Raw genomic sequence first — 20595 nt, 5'->3', positions numbered from 1 at the left:
AAACTGTTTTGGAAAGAGTTCAGATCACCCATGAACAGTTTCATCAGAAAATGAAGCATCGCAGGTTTAAAGCCTTAGATTATTTTTATAGCATGTGATTTAATACTTCTGGCTAAGTTCTTCCATATTTATTAAAAAAGACCTGATTCATTCCTGGGGGAAGGATGGCTACAGGGAGAGAAGGAAATGGGAGAACCACATTTGTATTCAATAAGCAGTTTAAAATAAGGAATTAATCTAATAAAATGGTAGCATCTGTGCAAAAAAATACAACAGAATTTTTAACAGAGTATCTGCATTTTTCCTGTCCTTTCAATAACTTCCTGAGGTGTTTGGCATGTGCTACTTGCATAGCAGTTGGCAAATAAGTCCTTTTCACAACAGATGTCCACGGGCAGTACATAAATCAGATACACACCACAAGAAAATTCCTGCCAGCCTGATATTGGGACTGACATTGGCCTTCCATGCCAAACTGCCAGCAAGATTATTCCTGCTGGGAATGTATTTACTGAATACAGGGAAATGTCAGGCAACACCAAGGAAGGGTTCACAACAGGCAATGCATATCCCAGTTCCAGGGAGCTTTTTGTCCCTCTGTGCTGGTGCAGCACAGGCAGTGGCACAGCTGGAGGATGGTTTCTACTCCAGTTCTTCAGGGAACCAGAAATCCATCTCCTACATCCTAGAGTGCTCCTGCCATCCACAGGCTCTTCTACATAAACCTACACTGCCTTTGCATCAAGAATTAACTCAAATGCCACTTTAACAAACTCTTTGGATAATAATGTGGGGGGTTTTTTTGACACAGGATGCAACAACACATGTGAGGGAGCCTCAGGTAATGAAAGAAATCCTGCCTGTACCTCATCAGAAAAGTTGCTAAAACAGACCCTACTTTCTTTCATGCCAAACTGGGAAATTAAGGACACCATAGAATGCACAACAGTGGTCTGCTTTCAGGAACTCAGCACTCTGAGGTGCATTCAGCATACAAAGGAACAGGTTATGATGATTTTCAAACACGTCACTCAATATACACAGCCATCCTTGACAAGCTCAAAGAACTTTTCTTTTCTGAAGCACATCAAGACACACAGGGACAGGTCCCACCCAAAAAGGAAGCGCTCAGTTCAAGGCTCATCAGTGCCCAGGTAGTATTTTGAAGGCAATGCAGCTCCAGTGCTTTGGACACATATATCCATGAGCAGAGAAGCTTTGCTCTTGAATTTACTTCACTGCTACTCATAAAACCTAAGCAGCAGCAGTTTCATGCATGTTTTACTAACTATAGCCCAGTGAATTCTCATGATCTAAAAACCTTTATGTTATGACAAAGAGTTTGGAAGATGATTAACTGGCTTTTCTAGTGCTTACAAACTGCCTGCACACGAAATTTTAAAAGATGGAGTGCAGGACAAGTTGTTTTTATAACACCCAAGTGGCAATGTGCTCTTCTTTCTCACTGCTCAAAAAGTTTGAATTTATTCTTAGGTTAGGGTAAATTAACCCTGACTAGGCAGGGTTAATAGCAGAGGACCACCTTTTGTCAGCCTGAATTCTCCATCCATTTGTTCATCTGAACAAAGTTCTATTCCAGGTGACCAGGTTGGATTTTGCTGAAAATTTCAAATTGGTATGACTCCAGATCTCAGAATAAGACCAGGAAAACAATTCAAAAACTTGTTGGTCTTTTTTAAAGGCAAGAAGAAAAAAGTACCAAATACTCATTTTAAAAGGGTTCCCTTTACTGGGGTAATTTCTTCTGCATCCTATATTTTTATCAACTAAATTTAAAAATTACCTGTGATTTTATTTGTATTTCATTCGGTGAACACAAGATTGATTTGTTCTATGAATTAAGCAAGGCTGGGTCTGGAAATAAGTTGTTACTTTTTAGAAGTCCTTCCTTTATCTCAGAAGGTTACAGGTATGAACTGCACAAACACAGGGTGTGAAAAGTGGGTAAGGTACTTAAATGCCATCTTGCAGAACCAGATACTAAGAGTATGTCTGACATCAAATTCCTAAACAATGATGGGTAAGTCACTTTTACTAAACTTATCACAGTTGGATACTAATTGCATGCTCTTCATTTAATATAAAACCTGCTTGAATATGCAGCTAGGAGCTCATAGCTGTAAGCGAAATTATTGAATAAATAGATATACATGTAGAGTTACAAAAGCACAAAGTATTCTAAAGAAAAATTCAGTTTTTCAATTCAGTTCCCAGAGTCACTGGTTACTTCTGACCTCTCCTGTGTCTGTGAGTCCCAATTATAAGACAGGAATAACAATAATATCTTCCCACATCCTAGGAGGTCATACAAATACAGTGTTCAAAATGCTCTCATCTATTATAGGGATAAGCACTTTGTAAAAGTTCAAGAAGACATGGATAATTCTCATTTTGGACAAGCAGTCATAGGAGGAACAGTAGAATAAGGCACAAATTCACAGTGGACAATCCAAACAAAATGGGCCAGTGTAGAGCAGAGGAGATAACAGAGCACCATCAGTCCTGCTCTGCAGCAGGGAAACCAGACAGGAGGGAAAGGGAGGATGTAATGAGGCAGTTTTGGATTGCATTAGAAGGCAAATGTTTACAGGTTGAATCATGGCCTTGTGCATCTGGCATTTGAGGGTTGGCTTTTAAACCTGGGAGAAGGATTTCTGAAAGTTTAACAAGTCATTTGTTTTCAGGCCTCAGTCTCAGCCAGCCACCTTTCCCACTAACTCCTTTTTCATTCCTTCCCTTCAATTTATTTTCTCCTTCCTTACACACCTTTGGAAAAGGAAGCTGCTCATTTTCTCAGAACTTCAGTAGGAAGTTGGAAGAATATAAATGGACTGAGGCACTGTTTTCAATACTGTTTGCAGTCCTGGAGACCCTCATTAAGAAACTCAGCTCAGAAGCTGATCAGCTTTCAAAAAGACTCAACTGAATGCTAAAAGTACAGATATGGGGTCCAAGGGGGCTCTAAAATGCTCTGCAATTTGAGAGCCTAATGAAAGACTCAGAATGGATCTTGGCAGGATAATATATTTCAATATATGTTTTAAGACATGGCTCCAAAACTTATTTAAACAATTTGCATGGGTGGCTCTTTCTGAAGATCTCAGTAGTTGCTGAAAATTTCATTATCAAATGCTGTTCTGAAAGACTTTTTCTCTATCCTCTCAGAAATTAATGATTTTGAACCTTTTTTTCCCCTCCATCTTCAAGCCTAATTAATTTTTTATCCCCAACCTAACAGAGAGAAGTTCAGGGACTTGGCATCCATCACTGTGAAGAACTGCTTACTGAAAACTATGTCAATGTAAAAAAAAAAATCACCACTGGGAACTTTTAATCTAGGCAAAGTACAAGAAAACTAAACAGCGATTCTGATGACTTAATAAAAGAGACGATTCTATGAACTTAGAGGAAAACTCCAGTTTCTCATATGAGTTTCACATTAGAAATACATAATTTAAAGCCATTACGTCTCCATCCCAAAGGGATGTGAAGAGATGTGAAGCACACCTCGTGATGCCTTGGGAAGACTGACCTGGAATAGAGACTGGACAGAGCCAGAAAAAAAAGTAGATATTTATTGAAAGGCCTCCAGGATACACCTTGGGTAGGACAGAGCCTGATCAGGGCTACACCCAAGGTGGACCCAAAATGGTCACAGAATGGGCGGCTGGTCAAGAGCTCTCACACTTTTTTAAGTTTTGATTCATTCTCATCTTGGGGTTTAATTGTCCAATTACAGTTTCAGGTTGTGAGGTCCCATCCTTCTTGCTTTTCCTTTCATGTCTACCATTGTTTGTGCTTTTGGGCCTGAAAGCTGTCCTTGGTCCTCAACAGGAGAAGGATTTGTTTTGTCTCCCTGCTCTGTGCAGAGCTGAGTGACACTGACTGTGAGCTCAGAACTGCACCCCTGGGCAGCACAGAATCTGGAAAACATGAAAGCTACAACTCAAGGCATCACTCATGACCACCACACAGCCTGGAACAAGCCGCCACCTCAAGAAAGGAGAGAAAGTTTCCTTACATACATTTCTTGCGACGTCCACAAAAGTGCTGCTTTGGGAACCTTCGGTGGTGGCCGGCTGGGACGGGCTGCCCAAGGGAGGCGCGGCTGGTGCGGCGGCCAGGAGGGGAGAGCTGGGGACGGGGCCCTGAGGGGTGCCCGGGGTGTTCAGGGTGCACCTTCCCCTCGGCAGTGCGCTTGTACAGCACGTGCGGGTGGTGCCCGGCGGGGGACGTGTAGTTGTGCTCCCGCGCCAGGCGCTGAGGTAACGGCGAGATCAGGAACTCCATCTGCCGCGTCCTTATCAGGCCTGACTGGAAAAAAAGAAACGGCACCACGGATTAGCTGGAACACGCCAGTGTCACAATAAAGATGCTTGACTCCAGTCAGAAGGCAGTAGAAATCAGAAGGTTTATTTACAATCCATTCAGCCCTTGTATAACACGCTGCGCTAAGACACGTTATTGGTCCATAGGGCTGACACCTCTCCCATTGGCTCAGAAACAGCAAACAGCACCTGCTGTTATGGAAAAGGAATATTGTTTACACAAGGGAAAAAGAAAAACTGTTGAAAAGCTTCCCTCGAGAAGAGCTAGCAATTCTCAGGCTCAGAAAATATCGAGTCCACACACCAGCTCCCAGAGAGACCCAGACTGACCACAACATGCACCTCTATTGGAACTCTCGCTGAGCCAGGTATTTTTTAGCTCCATAAGGGTCCAATACAATCTGAGGGTGTCCGGCACTCCTCAGAATGGCATAGAATAATTAGTGAGATGGCTCTTCAGGTGTGTTTTGTAAAGCAAAAGGTTTTAATGAATGAGAAAATAACAAACGGTACAGAAACACAACAAAAGCTGGGCATGGTGCAGAGAAACCTCTGGCATCGGCTAAGGCATCCCAAAAAGCCCAGAGCAACTCTGAGCTCATTCTTAAGTATAAACAATCAAGGCTAATAATGTGATAATTTGACTTGCTGCCCAATAGAAACTAGCTATACTTCAGAGGAGCAGCCAAAAGGTCCAACAGGTTTCTCTGTGCTGGCACTGAGCCAATTACAATGAGAGGAACACACAAGGTCCTATCTTCCTTTTAAGTTCTGAGATAAATTGAAACTCTTTTCCCTATATGGAAACATTTGCTTGGGTGTGGGAAATGCACTGAAGCACACCTTGACACTGATTAACTACTCAAGTTATTATTACTCAAGTTATAGAACAGCTTATATATCAAGTTATAATATTCAAGTTACGATCTGGATATCCTTCCCATTTAAATATGCATAATTTCCTTTTGGAGATGGAAATCCCATTTTTCCCATTTGGAAAAACACAAACCAGGAGTGTTGCGGAAGGGGCAGCACAGCACCTTCACACAATAGCATGGATAGTTTCATGTGCAACATTAACCCATTCTTCACAGTACAGGTTTGTTTGTGTGGGTGCTTGTGTACAAGGTATACATAAAAAGGAAATGTTTTTGGAAATTACAACTATTCATAAGTGCACACATCATAGAAGAAAATATTTGAATTAAGGCTCATAGCTTTTTCACAACAAGGTATTACCAAACAGGAATCCCAGACTGAAAGGCACTCCAAGTAGAAAATGACATTACAGGTCAGCAGCACAAAGCTGAAACATCTGAACATTTAAGCACCATCATTTAGTAATCAACTCCCTGCAATTTAATAATAATTTAAACACAATGTGAAATTTATACCCTCCTAGAAGGGAAAGCTAATCACTAAAGGCAAGTATCTGATTGTTTTCCTTCTTGGATCTCTGAAAGACACAAGTATGGGAAAACTACACTGTAGTTTTCACATAGGATCTGTGCATAAAAGTGCACATGTGATGAAGTGTTTCCAGGATCAGGGCCAGGGAAATGTGGGTGGCACTGAGGAAGTATTTCCATGCAGCTCATTAATCAGTTATGATTTTATTTCATTTATTGGTTTTGTAAAACATGCTGTAATAAACACCCCTTTTTACCAAGTCAAAAACCAAAAAGAAGTTTCATCAGGTAATTCTATTACATTATATACGTAATACTAGATACAGATTTTTGGTTTGGATCAGTGAGGCCCTACCATGTGCCAACACCCTCCTGCCAAAACTGACATCCCACGAGGACTACATATCTCTTAGGCTTCAGAAAAATATGTGCAGACAAACGAATGTCAATTGCAAACCATCTTGCCCCACATCTTGAGCCCTCCAAGATCAGGATTCCATCTCCTTCCTCAAAAAAGTCTTTGAAAATGCAGACATGTCACATGTATCACCTCTTCCCTTCTGAAATGGATGGTCTTCTTTAGCACAACCTCCCAGGGCCTGAATGCCACGGGTATCACAAAGAGAGCAGTTTGAATGCCTGATGTAAGGACAGTATTTTTTAAGGATTTGTGGGATTTTCTGTGCTTTAAGAACTGTTGCCCATGAGGAAAACTCAACACAGTTAAAAGCAAGTGAAAATTGAACGTTACGTATGAATCTTCACAGCTTTAACCATTAACTAAACTAATGCTGAAATTGATTTTAAGCCTATTCCAGCTGGAAAGATTTATCAAAGATCTACAGATCGTCAACAAAGTGCAGTCATCCACTGTGCTGTCTTCATAGAAAATCTCTTCTGATGATCCAAATCAAAAAAGGCAGCTTTGCAGTACTCCCCAATATAAGCACCTTTCACAGGGGCCCAATAACAATGCTCATAAAGTCACACTGTGATCACAATTTTGGCAATAGCAGAGATTTCACATTATGAACTGAGAGGATCTAATTGCCCTTTGAATAATAATAATAATAGCAATAATAATAAATATATAAATTATATTCTGATCCACAATTTGTCCATTCTCCTCTCTTCAACATGAATTCATCATTATGTATCTCAGTGTGTATCTACTTAACATTCTCCAAGAAGGTTAAAATTGCCTCCATCAATAAAAGACAGGTTTTAAATAATTGACAGGAATTTAACTCGCCTGCTCACTGCAATAAGTTGGCATATTTCAAATGTCAGATCACATTTGGTCATGACAAAGTACTTTCCTGTAGGGAAGATGACTAATATTTTAATCCTTATGATGTGTGTCATCACACAATTTACAAGTGGTTGTGAGAGGCAATCTTTATCTAGAATGCACTGATAATTGGGCACTGCTAAGCATTTTTTTTTTTCAGCTGGAAAACAGAAATGTAGTGAATCTGGTTCTTATTTCCCCATTTTAAAGGTTTCCACATCTGAAATTATTCCTGTAGGATTCATTTTGTAAATGATTCAAACCATATGGAAAAAAAAGGAGGTTTCTACATTTTCCTGTAAGAAACTGTCCCTGATGCACATGAAGTCTCAGCCCCAAACATCATTTCTATATTTAACATTATAAGGGTGGATTGAGAATTCATGGTGGGGAGGAAGAAGTGACTGAATTCTGGGCCCTGCTTGTATTTTGCTGCACCTTCGCAGAGGCTGCAGCTGACTGAGTGCCTTACAAATGCAATCACTTTTTCCCAACAAAAATGACCCTAAATCTCCAATAAGACATTTTTCCTTTGGGTTTTACATCAAACTCATCCTCCAAGTTGAAAAATGCTGTGTGAATGAAAGATACCTTCTTTTTTGATAACATCCAGTTTTATGAAGTTGTGAAGTTGTCAAGAAGAAAGGGGAAGTGCCACAAAGCAGTCTGGACACTTATTCAATCACACACAATTTGCCATTTTTTTTCCAGGCATGGGATGGTTTCAAAGATTTGTATTGAATTAATCACTCTGGGAATTCCAAAGCAATGCAGAGAATGCTGACCTGGCTTCAGATAGAGCTGCAGTCCTCTGGAGCACTGCAAAGGGGGCAAGGAGAAAACAACTGCCAGGTACTTTTCCTGCAGGTTCCTAAATTGCAGTGTTGGGTAAAGCAAAGTGGCCTTTGGCTCCACTGTGCTGGCTGGCAAACATGCCAGCTGAGAAATGCCATGGCACACAGGCAGGAAACTGGTACAGATTCATCTTTTCTAGTTTTACACCAGAAAGAATTCCAGTTTTTGAAGGCCCGATTTTGGCTACTGTTGTACTGCTGGGTGTCCTGGGAGTTTTTTCTACAAATACATTAAAAATTTCCATAATTGTGAGTTAGATTCAATGTATTCATCCAGCTCAAGTACTTCAAAACAAATACTGTCAAAACTGTCGTGGAAATTTATGCATTGGGCTTTCTACTTCCAGCATAGCTTTATGCATTACACGTGATTTTGCCTGAATCAAGGATGAGTTTCCATTAACCTCAATGGTTTTAGGACACAATGAGGAGAGGGTCAGATAGGTCAAAATTCCATTTTTATTTCAGATTCTCTGCAATTCTAACACCACGAGAGGAAGCAGGATGACAAAATCTAACATTCTTGTAAGTCTAGACAACACAGCATGAAATAGGCCAGGGACTCCTGCCTATTCCCTCTGTATCCCACTGTGGCTATCACTAATAATAGCAATAATTGTGAGAATATGGTGGGAAGGAACACCCAAGAGATTGCTCAGTTGGAATTCGCTGTTTTCTTCTTCCCTCACAACACATATTTGCTATCCTTCTGGAAGGGATATTCCATGCTATTGGAAAGAAAATGGAAAGACATAAGTTGACCTGTGTGGTCAGCAAATAATTTTGAATCAGTAATTTGGAGGAACTTGCAGTTTGTTTGTGGAAAAGTTGAGGAGAGAGAAAAAGGCAACATTCCTCCTCCTCTCATTATTTGTTATGAAACATTTGCTTAGCTCTGGGCTAAAGGAATTTTCAGATCCAATATGCCTCTGTGAAATTCCTCAGTATCTGGGTATAATCACCAAGGTAAGGCACTTGTTCTGTTTTCTTGGTGTGCTTCAAAAGGAAGAATAATTTCAAAATGAGATTTGGACAAGGGCAATGACAACATGGTATCTCCTTCAACATTTTTTTAATTGAACATCAACTATATATTGAAAAATAAGGAGGTTTTTTTAAACCACTGAAAAAGATCATCTTAAGTATACAAAATCAGGGAGATCATCCACTGATTTTCAATCCACCTGGAAGAATTTTCAGAGCCACACACTAACATATCTGTCCCTAAAAGATCTCATTTGCCTCTTACTGGAACAGCAGAGGCTGCTCCCATTTGCTCCCCTGTGTTCTTAGACTCGGAGTGGAGCCTTTGGCAGCTTACCAGCCTGTAAACCTAATTCACTCTGGGGTTTCAGCATCTTCAGAAAAACCAGACCCTCCATAAAAAGCAGAGCAGTGACAGTGAGTGAAGGATTTGCAGAACTTCTACTCCTCTCCCATGATTTAACAAAGCTGAGTGCTGAGAGAGCAGACAAATCCTCACTCCAGACTAGAAAGGCCTCGTGGCCATGGGTTCTATGGCTGCATACAAGGCACGTTCATTACATGCTAATTAAACTGAAGGCAATAGCTTTATGCACATTAAAGTTAGAGGAGTTTTGGAAACCAGATGCAAATAATGAGATAAAAGCATCATAACAAAATCAAACTGAGAATTAAAACATGAATAATGGAACTGCAGTGTCTCTGCTAAACACAACTACTCAGTACTAATTGATGTAAAGTTAAATTACAGTTTGCACAAGAACAAGAATATCTCAACTAAATGAAGTACTAAAAAGCATGCACATATTTCCTAAGGAATACCGCTCATACCCAGAATGCCTTATTCAGTGTTAAGAGCATATACATAAAATAAAGTGTTAAAAACCCGCTGGGTCTTAACTAAAACAATGGCCAAAGAAATCAATGAAATCTATACCATTATGTGGGTGTGAGTGTGCTCAAGATGAAAAATCACTAAAAAGGAAGAGTTAAATGTCATTTCACACCCATTAAAATAGTTCCAAATATTCATGAAAAGTTTTTAAAGGCTTGACAAAAGGCCAACTGAAATTGGCATAAAGCTTTCCACAGACTTCAGTGGACATTGATCCAAGACTCCTGTTATTTCCCAACTGTCCAGTTCCTAAAAAACCCCAAATCATTGATTCAAACACATCCCAACAAGAATTACAGGACATGAAGTACAAAGCACAATTTTAAGTTCTACTTAAAACACATAAAAATGTAAACTAAGAACTTCCCTGAAAAACAAAGAATAAGGAGAGCAGATGACCTATGAACTATGGTTTCTGGTTATTTAAAACCATCTGAGGCCAAAGATTCCTAGAAATCTAATATGCACATCACAGTGTGGATGGGGCCATCTCATGTTACAGCATATTGGAGTCTCTTCTCCTTCACTTTGCAGAAAGAAAACTCATGAAATTACCTTATCTACAGTTGATTTTCATCAAACTCTTGTTTCCTGCCCTGATGTCTGTTAAGTCTTTAGTGCTTTGGCACCACAAAGGACTCACAGAAAGGCCCAGCTCTGTCACCAAAGCTTTCCCCTGCTGGAGGAGAGACTGCCCTCAACTCAGCTGTCCCACCTGGGGGTTCTGCCTGCCAGACCATTTCCCACACGGAACCAAGGGCAGCTTGGAAGCCAGAAGAGGGTATGGCAGAGACCCAGAGAACACAGAGCTGTTCACACAGCTTAGAGCTCCCTGACGGCAGCCAGAAGCTGCCTTTTGGCCCAGGCTGGTCTCTGGAATTGGGCAGATGTTAAACACCAACACACAGCACCATGTGCCAGCAGGGCAGAGGGGTGTCCCCATCACTCTGTACCTCTGCTCAGACCCCACCCCAGCCTAAGGAGGGGAGATGAGGGAGGCCTTTCCCTCGGGTTTTATGAGGAGACCATGGCAATGCCCTCACAAAATACAGAAATCAGCCTCACGTTTGCCACCATCCCTCTGCTCCTGCCTGGAACACACACTTCCCAGAGCAAGCCCAGGCCAGGAGGCATAGGTTACTGAGGGGAGCACAGCACAGCATCCACATGGGGACACAGCATTTCATAACATAACAGTGAGTTCACAGCAGCAGGGATTTCAGAAACATTTCAAACATCCCCACGGGGAAACCCATGAGGAGGTGGCAGGCCCTGTGCACCAGCAGAGACAAAACCCTGCCAAGACAGCAGGGAGAGTGCCAGCTGCTTGGAACAGGTTTTGGACTAAGCCTTGAAAATGTGGTAAATGTATCATGTTCTCACTCATGCCAAGGAATCCCAGGAAGAATAAAGTCCTGTTAAGTATGCCAACCTTCATCTTATGAATTCCTCTTTCCTCCAAACCAAGGGTATTCAACCAATACCATGACGAGGCTGTTCAAAGCAATCCTGCATCATGTAAGCAGTTCAAATAAATGACTGTTTCTTCAGGGAATGTGTAATGAAGTAGACTCACCTCTTGGGATGGGTTAAGTTGGTAGTCTGAAAAATATGTGAAACTATAACCTTACTACAGTCATAAGCAAAACTACTTCCAAGAATTATAGCCAGCAGGATAGTACAGCCTGACCTGAACTACAGATACCCGATAGCACTGACTGACTCCTTGAGAGATGGCTTACTGAGCCCCTCTCAAGTTAGGGTCACAGTGTCAATGCTCTGGAAAATATAATCAAAATGAGCAAATTAAGATGTGAAATTAGGTAGAAAAAACATGACAAGCAGCATATCTGGAAAGGAGAAAGGGGCTGAATTGCAGAAAGTGTTGCTGAGGTGAAAGATATTTTTACCCTCGGGGAGCATCAGGAGCCAACAGCCAAGCCAAGGGCAGTAAATCATGGTAATTAAGGGAGTTCCTTCTCTCTCCACTCTGACCCACAGCCCCTTTTCTGGGAGGTAGCTGCAGAGGGGACAGCAGCAGCCACAAGGCTGAGGGGCATTTTGTCTCTTTCTGTCCCCCTGAGAAGGGCATTTACACAACTGCACTCATGTTACTGAGGCATTGGGTAAATGGAATGAGCTTCTGAGACACCGTGACAGGGACACCATCCATGACCCACCAACAAAAAGTGAAAAGTCTGGACCCTAAATCCATACACAGATTGTTAAATTAATGACAGACTTTTACAGAGTGTTAAGCACCCAGGAGCTCCCATTGAGCTGAACATTGTCTGTGCAAGCATTTCCAAAGTGCTTTTATACCAATTTGGGAAAGAAAATGTTCTGGGAAACTAGTGAGAATGGACTCTCATGAGGTTTCCAATAATACACATGTATTATTGAAGTCAGAAATCCCACGAGTAAAACTCAGAGCTTGTTCATTTTTGATCCTATCCCAAACCAGGCAGCACAAAGGCATGCGAACACACTGAAGGGAAGAGAGAGTTTAAGTTAGCTAAACTTTTCCCCAGCTTTCATGTTTGCCAAAAAAATTCACCCATCCTCCAGAAAGTATCCAGCCTGTAAATGGGCAGTTCCTGATGCCGGCCCCAGAGTCAAGGAAGTACAAAGTGATGTTTTATGGGACTGGGTCCTTGGCTGGTGAGAATAACCTCAGCAGACCTTTACTGACTTTCACCAGACTGGAATACCTGGCTCTGTACCACAGCAAATGTTTAGGTTAAGTTAATGGCCCTTATACACACTAAAATATTTTTTATCATGAAAGAAGCATTAGAACCGTTGGTTGCCTTTTCTGACTTGAGAATTGTCAGCAGATGGCATTTTTCTTTAGAATCTGACTCAGAAAAGAACTGAATTATTCTGTTTTCTAACATAACATAGATTTCTTGCAAATGTGAAATGTTAAGGGTTCTTAACAATACAGCATTTTATTACCTGACGATCTGACAGAAGGAGAGTACAAGGTTTAAATTGCCAGTCTGAGTTAGCCATGAAAGACTACTCTGTTTGGTTGCTCAAAAGAAGTGCTATGCAGAACAGTCAGCAATTAAAACAAGGTAACAAAATTGCATGTCTTTAATTATTCCTATATGAACAAAGCCAGTGTTATCTCTGAATAGTGCCTTTGTATTTCTCCAGTTGACTGAGCTTGTTTCAAACATCTTTATGCAACCCCCTGTCAGCATATGGCAAATAAGGAAATATTCTTATTTGTTCCTCCACTTGGGGTAATTGAACCAGTCACATTGGTATTTAAATGTATTAAATTGGTATTTATTGCAGGGTAATGAGATATTCTAGAACTAACACAAAGTTGATTGCTTTGCCACAGATTAAATACTTGCTTGTCAGTACATGAGCTCGCTCATTTCTCATGTTTTGGGTTTAAAAAAAAATCCAAAACCAAAAAAAAAAAAAAAAAACCCACCCCAGGAGCAGGCATGATAAATGAATAGAAGAAAAACAGTAAGGCAAACTACAGCATAACCACACTAACTATACACCAATAATATTTAAGTGAAGTGCCAGAGATTTACCAAGTTACACTCAGGATCACTTCATTTACAATTCCATCAGTAGGGCTCTCTGGTTCCCTGTAAAGGTTTTGGAAGGCAATTAGCTAAAACCAACAGCTCAAATTTAGCCTTGGTATCTGTACAAGCACTTGGGTATGCCCTGTTTAAGCAAATCCCTGCAACTGTGAGATAAAATCTGGAGCTTTTATTAGTTATGACAGTGCTGAAATCCATCACAAAGCAAACAGGAAACAGCAGGATTATTTAATGAGTGCATTTATGCTTCACTTTTTCACAAAAGAGGCAGCCCACCATTTGTCATGTGCTGACAGTTGATTAGTTACTTAGGGTACCTCAAGAACAACAGAAAAACTGACTTCAGAGGGTACTTAGTGTGTCCCCTGATGTAACATCCCATGTAACTGGGTGCACAGCTTGAGAGAACACCCCAGGTGAGAGCAGGATTACCTTCAGAAACCTTCCAAAGCACAGGAAATGCAGCTCTCTCAGTCTCTCTGTAACAGCACAAAACAAAAGCACCATTTACATCCCTGTTAAATACCTGAAATGTGCCTTCGAGATACTCAGATCTTCAGACAGGGCAGAATAAGGTGGGTTTGCTCTGAATTATTTATGCTGCTCAAAGGATCAGGTGAAATGAAAATGTTCTGGCAAAATCCTCCTCCCCTTTTGTGTACAGCTAATCAATTTTACAGGTCTGGGTTCAGATGTAACAATATTCCAGGGAAAGGCCTTGCCTTCTTAATGAAGCTGCTGCTCCTTGAGTGGTAATAAAGGCAAAACCAATAAGATAAGAGCAAAGTGACACAAAAAATGAACAGCTTAAAAAAACCCCACAAAAACAACCAAAAAACTGATTATATATAACTAAAATCAGTACTTAGAAATTCCTTTTCCACAGGTACTTAGAATTAACAGATGCTTGTTTGAGTGTTTCTGATCAGCAACATTCCTCCCTATCAGACTGGCAACTCCAAACACTAATAGTCATGAATCAGGCCTTGCAGGAAACAACACTATAAATTATGAGATTTTTTTAAAATAATGCCAAAGGGCTTCAGTGTTTTAATTTCTTTTTCCTGATTTCTTGAACCATTTTCAGCTGAGTTTTTAAGAGGCTTTTTTTACCCTTTATAATCATGTATACTAGAATCAAAGTTGAGTGAGGTTGGGGGTTTTTTTAGTGAAAATACAGCTTTTCCTGTGATGATTGGGACTTTGGCAGCTGGGCCCTTCAGAACAGCTCACATTGTAAGTGAGAATTAGGCAAGGCTCAATACTCCCCTTCCCTTACAGGACACCCTATTGAGGCTGCAAACAATAGAGAGAGACACTTGCCCAAGCATGGGCCACCACTTGGAGCTACCTGGTGGCAGAACCTTCACTCTGGGCTGCAATGAGCTACACCCAACTGCATCAAAGCCCCAAGCAAATGCTCTCCACATCTGGTGGTTCCCTCCCCGTACCCACATTTCCCCAGTGCAGATCCTCCAGATATGAGCTTTGCCCTGACAGAGCTGATGCAAATGAATTTGAGGGGGCAGAAGATCTGAGCCTGTCTGACCTGGGATAATTTGCATTCAAACAAAATAAATCCAGCTCAATTCCCATAGCAATTTTGCTTGGCTATGAATAGCTCAGGCAGCTCCAATAACGAGGAGCTCGGGTTACATCTGATTGCCAGCTGTATTGCTTACTAAGAAGTTAGGTCAGTGGTTCCCAACCTTTTAATTTTCCTTGTTGGAGTATACATTGCTATGGATTAGTTACATGAGAGAGTGGTCACAAGGAACTCTGTAGGGAGCAAAGTATCAGCTTTGCTGATATTCCACATACACAGACACATCCATATGTTGAAATATCTACGTGGGAAGGAGAAGGGGAGTGGAACAAAAGAGCTTAGGCCATTAGGGAATGGAAAACAAGAAGCAAAGATGGCCCAAGAGTGAGAATGTCAGGCTGGCGCCTGGGTTATCTGGATTAAACTCCTTGCTCTTCAGCATTTCAGCTCCTCTGCTCCTTATTTATCAGTTTAATAGGCAGGATTTTGTAATCAATGCAGAAAATATTCATGAGAGGCTCGTGAAGGCTCACATTTGACCCTGGCTGGGTTGTTCTGTTAAAGTGCTTCCACCTTCTTCACTCTAAGCTGCATCCCCAGCCTTCAGCCAGAGCTGTGACCCAGGAGCCAGCTGAGCACAGAGCACAGCCAGGTGTGTGCCACCTCACAGGGCTAAAGACCCTGTCCCCAGACATGGCCCTGTCCCTCAGCACAGCCTGGACAGGCTCGTCACAGTTGGCCCCAGCCACAGAGGCAGCACCAGTGACCCAGAAACACTCAGTACACCCAGAAACACCCAGCTGTGCAGGGCTGGGAGCTGGGCTGGAGTCCCTGTGCCATAAGGTTGCCTGCTGGGCACAGGCCTTTAGAGAAAGGCTGTTCCTTAGTGCCAGGGTGTTAAAGCCAGGTGGGGATGAAACACCACAGAGTCACTCCTCAGCCACCCCCCTGCACTGGGCTGGCCCCACTGTGAAAGGCACAGCAGGGACAATCAGTGGCATCCTCTGCTCTCTTGCTGTAGTAATCCCTTTGAAGCAGAATAGCAGCCTAGGTGTGTCTGAGTCTCTTCTCACCACTAAGAAAAGGTAAAACAGTAAAATCTTGAGTGTAATTCACACACTTAAACCCAAAATACAAGGCAGCAGCACCCCAGAAATCCACCAAGTTGAAATAAGACCTCATCCTTTTCTCAGTTTTCTGCAGCATTAAAAACCTGCACAATGGCAACTCCACATAACACTTCCATGACCATACAAACACCCTCAGCATCCAGAGCTTACTTTACATGGGCATTTAAATAGTTCTTTACTAAGCTAAATGTAATAACTTACATCTACATTCCATGGCATGAAAAAGCTTCATATTTTATTTGCTGGCCCTGTTGACAGTCACAAAACCTGCCTTCACCATTTTAAACTGCCAAGTGTACCCTGAGTCCAGAGAGTCTCTGTTTTCCTCCTTGCAGCCAAATGCCACCAATCTGCACTGCTCAGCCACTCTACACCCACACTGGGGCTGCTTTAGAGCTCTGCACTCATCCACTCCTCTCCCACAAATTAGCATCAGCTTCTATTTTAAGGGAATGGTGACCAAAGATGAGCATGCTGTAACTGCTCTGCTGGAGTAAATTAAAATTTTTTCTAGTCTGTCACAAATCCAGCCAGCTTTTCCACTTTGAATAATATTATAAATGAAAGTTTGATGAGAAATAATTTTCAGTACTATTTTCTAAATCTCTGTAGTAGAAATGACTGTGATGACATGCAAAACCCACCACAAAGAGTCCTGGTTAGGTATTAAATAAAACATAATACCACAATCATCTTAAAATGGACACAGAAATGCTACCTTAATATTGGTCCAGGTTGGGGTAAGGGGAGGTAAATCCATTTTTCAACCCAATGCACCAATTTACACCTCCTGTCGTGCTGTCTGTGACAAGGTCAGAGCCCAACACACAGATCTAAGGCAGCATTTGGGGTGTTAACCAATGGTTTCCAGGTATTCAGCCCCATGTCTGACCCCTGAACAGGCCTGCAGGACTGAACTGGTCGTAAAAACCTACACTGATTTTGCCATCACCAGACTTTAGTACAAGCATCTGAATTATGCAACTGTTTAGCAGGGATGTGTTAAGAAAACAGTGGGGAAAAAAGACAGCATGGGACCTTTAACTTGTGTCTTCTCATTTAAGAAATTGTTCAGTTATGTGTTATGTCAGCAAACACCATTTGCCAGGGTTTTCATGCAAGTGAACAACATTTCTTCACAAAAGCATCTGTACAGTAGAGTGTTTTCAGCACACCTTACATATCAGGCTCTCAAAGTATAGCCTGTGGATCAAAGCTCAAAGTAACCCTGTGATGTTCTCTGAGATCTCAGGAAACAGGAAAATTTAAGTGGCAAAGGAAAGGTAGTGTCTGAAAGCAGCTTTTTATTCTATGAGATATTCTTTATCTTAAATTGGTCCAAGATAACTAGATATCTATTGAACAGATGTTGCCACTGTGTTAAACACTACAGGCCTTCTGACTGAAATAAAGATGCAGTGTAGACAAGGGAGATATTTGTTGACAGCTCAGCATGCTGCAAAGTTATAAAGGGATGGTAAAAAAAAATTGTATCAGCAGAAGATTTAGGAGACAAAATTTCCTAAGCAGCCTGACCTTGTTTCTGCAATGAATCTACTGAACAGTAGGTTAAGCAAAGGTCAGGTTAAGCACAGGTTAAGAAAAAAGCTCCAAGAAGAGGAATGTGCTGCCAGGGTCACAGAGGCTCTGGGACATCAGGGGAGTGTGTGAGAGTCACAGACACTCCAGTTCCCAGTGCAGCTCCTACTCCCAGGGCCTGAGAGTGCTCTCTGCTCCATCCTGGCAGCAGGGCACCTGAGCTGGCTCCACAGCACAGCCAGCAGTGACAGAAGGGCTGCACAGCTCAGCTGCTCCTGCACCTTGAGCCCTCACCCAGCAATCGGGGCAGCTTGCTCTGCTGAGAAATACCACAGGAGTGCAATAATTAGTACATCAAAGCACCCAGCTCCCATAAACAGCAGATCATTTGTCTGCTTTCATAGGCAAGAGCTAGAAAAGTGAACATGAAAAGTGATAAATGTGATCCTCCCACTCCAAGTCTCTCTGAAGCTCCGTGTGACCTGCACAGCCTCTGATTTATTATGCTCAGATGGAGCCTGTCCTCAGCCCCCATCCCTCACTCACACTGGTGTATCCCCAGCTTTTCCCCAAAATAATCTGGCTGCTCAGTGGCCTCTGAAGGTTCCTGGCTGATGGCAGTTCAGCACTCTTCATGCCCACACACTTTCCTACAGGAGGTTCCCTGTGCTCCAGGAGCTGGAGCGCAATCCTGCCACTTCCCGGCGTGAATTTGCCCGGCTTAACACATCTGAGCACAGACGTGACTGTTCCTGCAATCCATCTGGATCATCAGTCAGCCCCTCCACCTTTTCTTCTTTCCAGGTGGTAACACAAACAGAGGAAAAGCCAGAAGGAGCTCTTGTGAAACATTTCCTCTCTTCACAGCATGTTACAGCACACACTCCTCCCACTGCAGAAAACCAGCAGTGTTAATGTGCTAGAGAAGTAAATTAGGCACAAATAGCACCGTGGGGAACTTAAATATTTTGAGTGTATACCATATAATCAGGAAATGCCCACCCTCTTTATCTGTTAGGAACAAGGAAACCGAAAGCTTTGTAATTTTAAACTGCCCATCAGTTGCTGTGAATCAGTCAGGCATCTCGCTGGGGAGAGGCAGCACACACAAGAACACTGGCAAGATAAGAGAGGGTTTAAGCTACACTCCCCATCCTGTCTGAATAGTTCCAGCCCAAGATTTCACATCTGATCACCCCTCTCCAGAGTTTCCCTTAATACACCTCCACTGAGCTCCTCAAAAGGACGAGAATAGGACACTAATAAAAGTTTATACATTATTGAGCAGAATATTTATACTAATTCTTACGAGATTCACCAATCTGAAATAATTTTTTTTTGTTTTCAATAGCAAATTTTATAAAATACTTTACAGATTTACATTGACTTACTCTTTTAACATTTTTAACAAATAATAAAGGAAGTCATGTAAGACTCATTCATATACATCCTCCGCATTAAAAATTTTTGAAATAAACCTATACCTTTCACTTACTACAAAAATTAAAGGCAAACTACAACCTTCTCTTTAAAATGCAATTCTTTTCCTGAAAGAAGCACAACAGTGTTGCTTTAAATCATGATAATAATGATTGAACAAGTTATTGAACAGCAGAAGAGACTACAGCCATAAACAGCATTGCCATATGCACCTTTACAGAAAAAACAAATATATTCATATTTCAGATACACTGCACTGCTCTTGGCAAGATAAAGATTAAAGAAAGAATAGGCACCAATTCAGTGCACTAGTATAGAAAATTATGCATCAATATATAAATTCCTCTTCCTCTTTATTGGCAATTAGGTCCAAAGGCTAAGCTGTCACTAAAGGATGTGGAATATCTATGGAGATATTTTGGAGCATATGGACACCATTCTGAGCAGGCTGATAGTGGGCAGGAAACATTCCCAATGGGAAATACTGTCCATCTTCTGACAATCCTAACACAGGAGTAGGGCTGTGGAGGTAGAACGACCTTGGCTATGCACAAATGCTGGTTTGCAGAAGACAGACCCTCATTATGGATGAGCAACATTTCCTTCTCTTTTGTTTCTCACATTAGAGTGGGTTCCTGACTTTCCCAAACTGTAGGCTTTCAAATTACTAAATAAATCACACAGAGCCACAACAAAAAAAATATACTATTCCCTCAGCCCTCAAGCTATTTGCAACTAATTTAGTGTTGTGGTGCTGTTCTGGGCACAAGAAAGCTAATTTTCAAGAAATGCTTAGAAAATTACAACAAAAATAAACTTCTGATGTCACTGCAACCCAAAAGCTGAGAACCTGTAAACAGAATCAGTGCAATACTCAGAGGCCAAAACCAGAGTCTGGCACATTTTTTGTTCCTAGCTTTAACTGATAATATATAGCATTATCATCAGCCCTCTGATTCAGCTGCTGGTCCAAATTGTCCTTTCCTTGGTATTTCATCTGTCTCACTGATGGAAAACACCAGCCTGTGTCACCACAGCATTACCCTGATGCTCACAGCACATGGCACCACCTGCACCCTGGGATCTGGGTTCTGTCCTGGGATCATACATGGTCCTCATCGTGCCAGACCTGCAGGGCTCTGTGCCTCAGGCAGCTCAAATGACCACCCAGCTCTCTCTGGTAAACACAGGGATCAATTAACTGTTTCTGTAACATGCTCCTCTCTCTGCAATTACTCAGCTCTCCTACCATGAGCAGGAGATGAATGAGGTCTTGTCCCCTACAGGTGTTCTGTGATGACATCTGGTAATATTCCTGCACATTTTCACAGGTCAAAGCTTGTCAAGTCCATCCCCTGTCTAACAAGGACAACAAAAGGTACCATCCTCTTTCTTCCCATCCTAGACCTGACTTTATCAGGACTGGATTTGTGTTAGGCCAAATAACCTCTTTACATTTACTCGTAGTTGGCATTTTTTGGTGGCCATTGCACTTCCTTTACTCCTTCATTGTCAGGATCCCCTGGCAGCAGATGGAATGACAACCCTTGGCACCAGGGCACTGAAACTCATCTGGCAACAGC

General features: G+C 41.8%; 1 protein-coding gene across 2 annotated transcripts in view; it reads right to left on the bottom strand.

Moving 5' to 3' along the window:
* The window catches only part of ADAMTS18 (ADAM metallopeptidase with thrombospondin type 1 motif 18), a 78255-nt gene that overhangs the window by 45304 nt on the left and 12356 nt on the right, over nucleotides 1–20595 (bottom strand). For both annotated transcript variants that reach the window (XM_083870187.1, XM_083870186.1), the window contains exon 4: nucleotides 4047–4335. In XM_083870187.1, the coding sequence (XP_083726313.1) occupies nucleotides 4047–4335 (289 nt within the window). The remainder of the gene's footprint in view (nucleotides 1–4046; nucleotides 4336–20595) is intronic.

Source organism: Zosterops lateralis, assembly GCF_965231275.1.
Source record: "Zosterops lateralis genome assembly, chromosome: 12".
NCBI lineage: Eukaryota > Metazoa > Chordata > Aves > Passeriformes > Zosteropidae > Zosterops > Zosterops lateralis.
The sequence above is the reverse complement of the archived record's forward strand: the minus strand, read 5'-3'. Positions and strand labels throughout refer to the sequence as shown.